This window comes from Odontesthes bonariensis, chromosome 15 (assembly GCF_027942865.1).
Source record: "Odontesthes bonariensis isolate fOdoBon6 chromosome 15, fOdoBon6.hap1, whole genome shotgun sequence".
Classification (NCBI taxonomy): domain Eukaryota; kingdom Metazoa; phylum Chordata; class Actinopteri; order Atheriniformes; family Atherinopsidae; genus Odontesthes; species Odontesthes bonariensis.
In genome coordinates, this window is record NC_134520.1 from 19129558 (window position 1) to 19137647 (window position 8090).

The 8090-nt window shown below is 42.0% G+C and overlaps 1 protein-coding gene across 1 annotated transcript; it reads left to right on the forward strand.

Moving 5' to 3' along the window:
• The first annotated feature begins 2447 nt into the window (after window positions 1-2447).
• On the forward strand, window positions 2448-6300 carry loxl5a (lysyl oxidase-like 5a). Its single transcript, XM_075484364.1, has 7 exons — window positions 2448-3492; window positions 3871-3979; window positions 4438-4575; window positions 5057-5213; window positions 5341-5436; window positions 5561-5676; window positions 5769-6300. Exons 1-7 carry the CDS (start codon window positions 2520-2522, stop codon window positions 5773-5775), a joined length of 1596 nt encoding a protein of 531 aa, XP_075340479.1. The 5' UTR covers window positions 2448-2519; the 3' UTR covers window positions 5776-6300.
• The last annotated feature ends 1790 nt before the right edge of the window (window positions 6301-8090 follow it).

Here is an 8090-nt window from a genome sequence, read left to right on the forward strand (position 1 = left end):
AGGTCGTCTCATGAAGGTTTTTATGTGCATTACGTGACTTTTTGGAAAAGGGTGCGGCTCCTGTCGGCTTGTGCCACATGGTGACAGTGTGCAAAACGTGCACGACGTGTATCACTACTGCATGTTTAGTTTTTAAACACAGAGAACAGGTTTGGTTTGGAAAAACTTCAACAGAAAGTCTCAGAAATGAATTTGCCCCTTTGTGATTGTTAGTGCTTCAAAACAAAATCAAGGAGGTGTTGAAATCGCGTGTGCCAGTGACGTGGAGACAGAGGAGTGAACTACATAGCCAGATTCTGTCTGATAAACTGGGGGAATTACGCCACTCCGGTCAAAGCGTGCCCGACCTCTGTCCTGTATTCTCACACTTGCTCGTACATCCGTACCCACGTAGATGAAAGTCTGCCTCTGTTTCCAGAGTGCACGAATAAATTTAGAAGGGGGTTATTTTGATGTTGTTGCAGAGACGTATCAGAGAGGTTTTTACGCACTTTGACCTCTTTTAATGCTCAGTGTTCCAGTTGTCTTTGTCAATGTTCCCTCGAGGCTGCCAGCTACCTGTCTTTCTGCACGTCTATGCAGCCAGCGTGGCCGAGGAAGAAAAAGAACAAAACAAAGGCAAGGGTGAGAGCCTCTCACGTGCTTCAAGCCAGTCAACAGCTTGTTCACTGTGAGGATTTTGTGCCCAGGGGTTATGGACATTTTCGGAATTTCTTTTTCTAATACTACAATTCAGGAAGAATATCAAACAAAATGTCATCTTTGAAGTATTTGAAACAGGGTTGACAAACTATGAACAAGAAGTGCTGCTTTTCCAGAGATTTCTAACGTGAATGAAGTTTTACTGACCCGACAACCAGCAATGTTGATTGGTTCTTATATCAAACAGTTGAGACATTAAAAGGCATTTCTGTGCGATAGATACCAAGACAACTCTTCCGGATCATATCTCCATGCTTATCTTGTATAAACATTAACTCTAAAGGGTGCGTATGTGTTCATACAGTCTGTGAAACAAGACCAGAGTGGTCAACTTGCACACAGAAAAATGATGGTATATTTCATCCTTTGGGGTCTTTTGGGCTCTCCTACTACTAGAGAAACAGTCTTCCATCCTTCTACTGCATTTAAAACAGGAAATTCCAAAGTTTTCATGACAGACTGCAAATTCTGAAGCCATCACCTCACCAAGAGCTGTGCAGGATGAATGCACCCATCAAACGTAACGCACGAGGTTCCCGTCACTAAACAACTGAACAGCATCAAACTAGTTCAGCAGTTTTATGAGCAACAACGGTGCTCGTCTGTGTTACAGCGTCACCATTTTTACGAGATGAGTGAAGACCAAATGTTAGGCACATGAATAGTGTTAAGATGTTTGTGCACAAGTTTATTTGTCACTTTTAGCTGGTGTCTGTTCAATTTTCTAGCCTAACCACAGACTGCTTTAACGTGTCTAATAGGATGTCTTTATGGAGCTATGGGGTGGGTTTTAGAAATGGTCTGTTGCCAAATATAGGATGTCAGCTGCTTTTAAACAGTACTGTTACACTTCTCCCAGGGCTATAAATATCAACCTAGCCTGACTTTTAGGTAACCTACACATCACAAGATATAAGGGGGAGATAAAACATACATTTAAAGGGAGCTTTCTAACATGCAAACTCAGTGTCCTGATCTCTTGATTTTCTTTTTCTTGTGCTTACTTAATTCATTGATGTATCTATTCAGCATAAATTGACTTAAAGATTATGTAATGATTGGCTTTACATTTTTCAAGAGAAATAATCAAAAATTTGGGACTAGAACTTTCTGGTAACTTCGAGAATAAGTAGATCAGATATGCAGCACAGCGCTGGTTGTCTGTGAGGATTTACTGCCATCGTGCGGTGAAGAGACTGTTAGGCACTGTTAGCTCTGTTGAATGTGGGCAGGACTCAGGAGGTAACGAAATTCTAATTCGATTTTAAATTGCCTGTAAATAGACTGTCGGCGTACATATGGGTTACCTAAACCCCAATTCTAACCCGTTTAATTCATGTCCTCCTAAATAAAAGTGGTATGTAAAAGCGTATCATCATCAATCCAGATTTTTATATCCTCAACTTTTGGTCATGCTTGGACAGTTTCCGTTTTTCCATTAGAGTTTCCAGAGATTTGGGAGATTATGGTGAAATTCAGTGTAGACAGTTGTGGTAAGGGACTTATAATGTTTCTCATATCGAGATAGTATCGAGACAGCATTTTTTTAACTAAGCAAATCAACTTAGAAGCGCTGAAGTCGTGAATCCCACACACTGCAAAGTGTGTGCACCTGGAGCAATTGTTGATAAAGGCAGTTTTAGCTCACATTACAACCGCTAAGATTTTTCCAAACCAAGCCCTCCTGCCGGTGATGCTGCGTGACGAAGTCAAATATAATCACAACACCACTTCACCACACGAGTCTTAACTCAAATGTTCGTCGCTTATGTCTCAGTTCTGAAGCTCTTCAGTTAGAGACAGAATCCCAGTGAGCCATGGAGAAGTTTGGGTTTGTATTAATTTGCCTATATGTTTTTGTGTCCTGCGGTGCTGCTCAGAATCATTTACGCGCACGCGTTGAACCGTGGAGACACCGGATTCAGTGGCAGAATAACGGTCAGGTGTACAGTTTATTGAGCACTGGGACTCAGTATCGTTTACCTGCGCAGAGTAGGAGACGCACCCAGCTGTTACTGACAACAAAAAACAGTTTTAACCAAGTTAACCCGCCTGTTGCGCTCAGATCCACCAGAACCAGGTCTGTAAGTATCGAAGGTGCAGCCACAGATCCCTCTGAACAAAACGACCCTGGCCAAATGGATATGTCGGTTCTGGGTGCTGACGCTGGCCAATACCTGCTCGCTTCGGGGCGACCTGGCGCGCAAAGTCAGCCCCAACCGCGTCTTGAAACAGCCAGGAGTGTTTCAGTGCATCCTTCAATCCAGCCACCGTCAAACGGCAGCGCCATTCAGGAGTTCTCCGGCAGCGGAGTCCCTCGAGGAGGCCGGACTACACCTGGAGATGACGCTGGTGCACAACAGACAAGTGAGTCAGTGGGATCGCAGGACTTAACACACATGCGTCTGGACAGGGTAGTACCTGAGAGCTCCAATTCACCTGTCACGTCTGTGTTGGTCACTCGTGCTCAGGACGTTGAGAACCCGCGTCGAGTTCCTCAGCAGACCACCTCAGAAGACGCTCGGAGTGCGCACAGCGTCCAAAGAGCGCGCCCGCTGACCACAGTCTCTCCCGAGTCAAATGATTCTCCTACAGCGCTGTCAAGCAACGCTGTGGAAATACATTTTCCACGTGGAAGGACGGATGCAACAGAGACGAGTGGCCCCCAAGATCCGCACAGTATCCATCACAGGAATTCAGTATTCTATAATGTTTACCCACCAGACCGCAGAAACAGACTGGCGCACCCTGCATCGGGAACAGGGTATGGCACCAGGTTCTTCCACAACGGTGAGGTTTGTGTTAGTAAAATTAAATGGCAGATTGGTACTCTATCAGAATGATTAGTTTTCAACCAGTAATGGTGGAGAAATTGCTTCTTAAAGTACTGATAGCATCCAGTTTTTCATTCATTATTCTGCTGCAGTGCAATATGTTCTGTAATATCAAACACGAGTAAAACATAAAATCTCATGTGCTGAAAATCTGTTATTATATTATGGAAATTAAGAAGTTTGAAAATAATTATGTTGATAATTAACATGCTTATCAAATCACTTGTACCACTGTTGATAATGTAAGATCATTATGTTTGAAGCAACAGGCAACTCTTTTTTAATCCAGTGACCCATCAGTTGTACAAAGTGATCAACTATGTTTCTTCTGCAGGTCTTCCAGACCTGATACCTGACCCATACTACATCCAAGCCGCTTCATACATACAGAGAGTGCAGATGTATGCTCTTCGCTGCGCTGCTGAGGAGAACTGTCTGGCCAGGTGCACTGCTTTAATTTACTTTAATCTGCAAATAGTGTCTGACATGTTTGCTCTAAATTAACTTGGTCTTTTAGTGACATTTTGCTGGTGCTTATGGTAACCGATCAAAATTAGTTAAACTTGTGCACATCTAATTTACAGACATCATCAGGGCAAATGTGTTCATGAAAAAATAGCAAAGGTAGTCATTAAGATTAATTTGAGGCCTTCATCCCACTTGGATGCAGCTGAGTTGCAGAGAGACTGGATACAAACTTCAAATGAAAGGTAAACTGTTACAGAAAGTTAAAACTACCAAAGAAAGACCGGAAACAGGCCAGTAAGCAGGAGAAAGAGTTTAATGTGCAGTGAAGTGTATGTTTGGAGGACAGCGTGTTGTAAAGATGAGGTGGTACCAGTCAATTCCAGCTCAGTGGTGGATGTAATGTTGGCTACCCTCCCGTTTCCTGTTCCTTCAGGTCTGCATATCATCCGAGTGTGAGTGATCTCGACTACAGAGTTCTGCTGCGGTTCCCACAGCGAGTGAAGAACCAGGGAACCACAGACTTCCTCCCAATGAAACCCAGACATGAGTGGGAGTGGCACAGCTGTCACCAGTGAGTTCAGCTAGAACCGCCACATATGAACATAAATTAGGTTATACTTTTCAGCTGAAACGTTAAAACAGGTCTTTAACTTAAATTGATTATTGGAAACTAGAGTTTTGAATATTTAGATATTACCTCCAATTGCCGTTTCCATAATTCCATTAAGAAAAGCTCCTATTAAACAGCAACGAATTAAGTGTTTTGTGGATATTTTTTTTTAACAAGTTGACAAAGTGCTTCACAAAAAGGAATAAGATATATACCTATATATAGGTAGAGATGTAGAGAAGCAGAGTTTGATCAAATAAACATACAAAAAAAAATCTTTGAACAATAAAATCTTAATAAAAGTCTTTTTTAAGTTTTACGGTGGCTGGAGGTTTAGTGTATATGATGACGAGGGGCTGAAAATGACAACAGAAACAGAACAGTTTTCAGGAAAGCTCTCCTTTCTGGCTCTGTCCATCCATCCATCCATCCTTCCTTCCAGGCACTACCACAGTATGGAGGCCTTCAGTAACTACGACTTGCTGGATGTCTCCACTGGACATAAGGTTGCTGAGGGACATAAAGCTAGTTTCTGTCTGGAGGACACATCATGTGACCCAGGAGTACGACGACGCTATGCGTGCACTGCTCACACACAAGTCAGTTTACTCTCGTTCATTTATAATTATGGCTGTATTACTTGTAGAATACTATTCATGTACAGCAAATATAGATTAGGCCCATAATTAAGTAAACATAACTCAGACGAGTTTGGGTTGTTTTTAGGGGCTTGGTCCTGGTTGCTATGATACGTATCACGCCAACATTGACTGCCAGTGGATCGACATCACTGATGTGCCACCTGGAAACTACATCCTCAAGGTGGGATTGCAGAGCCGATTCACTATTAGGATGATATTAAGATGATTAATAATCCCATTTGAGGATTCATATCTGCATCATGTTTTTATTTAAATTGAATCAAACTGAGTCGACTGTTTTGCAGGTGACAGTGAACCCATCTCAGCTGGTCCAGGAGTCGGATTTCTCCAACAATGAGGTGAGGTGCGACATCAGGTACACAGGAGGCTACGTCCAGGCAAGAAACTGCAGGATTGTTGTGTAAGGACACACCGTTTTATTATTCCTTGATTACTGGCATCAGAAGCAAAAAAATATTGGAAGTCGTTGTTAACGTTTACTCTGTTTTACAGGAGTTGACCTGCTGAAGACAGAAATGATGCCTCTCGTTCTTAATGTACAGCTGCTACTCGTCACTCAAACTACTCTTTGTATTTATGCAATATAATATGCTGTAGCTACAGCCAGTCTATAACGGGAAATTTTCTTATTTATAATAACAAAATAATCTTTTGCAGATTTTTAAGCAATGCAAGCTGTCCTGTTAGCTCTGTGTATGTGTGTGTGTGCAGTTCAAATATATAGTATTAGAGAGATTCACTAATGTAAATCAAGCTGTTTCAGTTTACTCCGTTAGTCGGTACGGCTGAGTTGGTGTTTACTTTGGAGAAAACGGTCGTGTTTGCATCCTCTTCCATTTAATTATTAGCAATCTTTAAGTATTCTAATAATGAAAACTGATAAACAGATACGTGTTGAAGTAAACAGCGTGTGGATGCTTTCATAATGTGAAAAAAACTAATTGTCTTACGCATGAATTTCTTATGATGTGATTGTATGAATTTATGCCTTTTGGTGGACGTTGCCTTGTTCAAATTAAAAGTTTTTTCACACTCAAAGGGTCTTTGGCCTGTTGAGAGATGCTCTGGATTTGTATTTGATTTTATAATAGAGGTTATTTGGATTTTTTAAAGCAAAACTCCTGATGGGATAATTTGGGTTGGGATCATTTTCAACAACATGAAATCATGCTGTTCCCATTAAAAGTACACAAGCTGAGGAGCATTTCAGTGTGGGGTGGCTCATTTCTTAAATGCTTTTTGAGGGACACACCACAGAGACATAACTGTAATTATACCACTTTGCACGCTTATGTCTCAGAAATGGCAGCAAAATAAATACCACATCACACCAAGACTGTTTTTGCATGCTTGCCATGATGGATTACAGCAGGTGAATGATTGGGAAAACATTTATTCACCTGGCAATAGCTCCAAGCGAGTCTTCTGGGAATGCCTTGCTTTATTTATACTTTGTCACCGGATTTAGTTGGTGCACTGTTTTTCCATCCCAAACTGCACTGCAGAATAGTCCTGTGATGGTTAATGTAGCTAAAAAGCAGGAGGTTATAAAGGTGTTTTGTTATAGTGCCACATTTTATTCCAAATCCCTTTTTGTTGACCAGCTGAGGAACTCTTTAACTACGTCCTTTAAAACTAAACAAATTAAGCGATATTTTGTCCCCCAACAGAGGCCTTTTTGTGGCAATTGGAAGATTTCAGAAGCTTTAACAATAAACCTTGGTAAAAAGATAAAGACATTTTATAAAAATAAAAAAAAATCAGTATACTTGTGAGATGAACATGCAGGCAGGTGGGACCTGGAAGTAATTTGTCATTGCAACATCAGGTCACAGTCAGTCACCAACTTCTCCACCTCCTCACATGGTCATGGTGAGAGTTTGTGTTCATGAGGTCATCTCCATTTCCTATTTTTAATCTTTGCAGGGCACTCACGAAATCAGGTGGAGGTTTTAGACAGTTTTTGAAGCTCCTGCTGACATAAAGATATTGATGCAAAAGATGTGTTCACATAACACAGAGTCAAATCCACTTCACTCAGTTATCCATCTTACCAAAAAAGCCTCTCTGTTGGAGCCCGATGCCATCTTTGGCCAGAGAGCCCCACAGAGGAGAGCCACTGCTGTGAATCTGAGCATGATGGAGGGTCGGGGCAGAGCCCCCTCCACCACACCGGGGACTGTTTGCTCAGGGCAGTCTGACGTGCTGAGCCTGCAGGGCGTGCAGGATGGGCAGAGCTGCCCGCCGCCCCTGATGGAGATGGCGAGGAGAAGAGAAATTCCACAGATCCACAGACGGCCAAGAAAACTAAACTGCAAACAACTGACATCAGCAGCTCCTCGAGTGAGCCATTCTTATCAAGGGTTGACCGTCTGTGAGGCTGAGCCCAAAGGACTGACTGTCTGAGACTCCAAGTCAACAAGTGTGAGAGCCAGCAGGCTGGACTGCAGAGACCCATGAAGGACCTCTGTTTATTCCCTGAACATAAAGTACGATCTCTCTTCAGATAAATAAAACATACAACATATCCACTGTTTGATGCCTCTTTGTTTTAGCGTTTCACGGAAGCAATATCACACACACGCGCATTAAAGCGTCATGAGCTAATTTTTGGTTACTGGGGGGGATATGTGTATGTATATTGTATGAACACAACACTCACTATCACCTAAAAAGCCGTCATGAAAAAGTGTCAAAGTTTCCTGTGTTTGAAAAATCTAGAAAGTAGTGTTTCCTTCCAGCTACTGAATAAAAGTGTGATATTCCCATTAAATATGGATCCCATCCACAAGATCCACTGTTAATAATGGATAT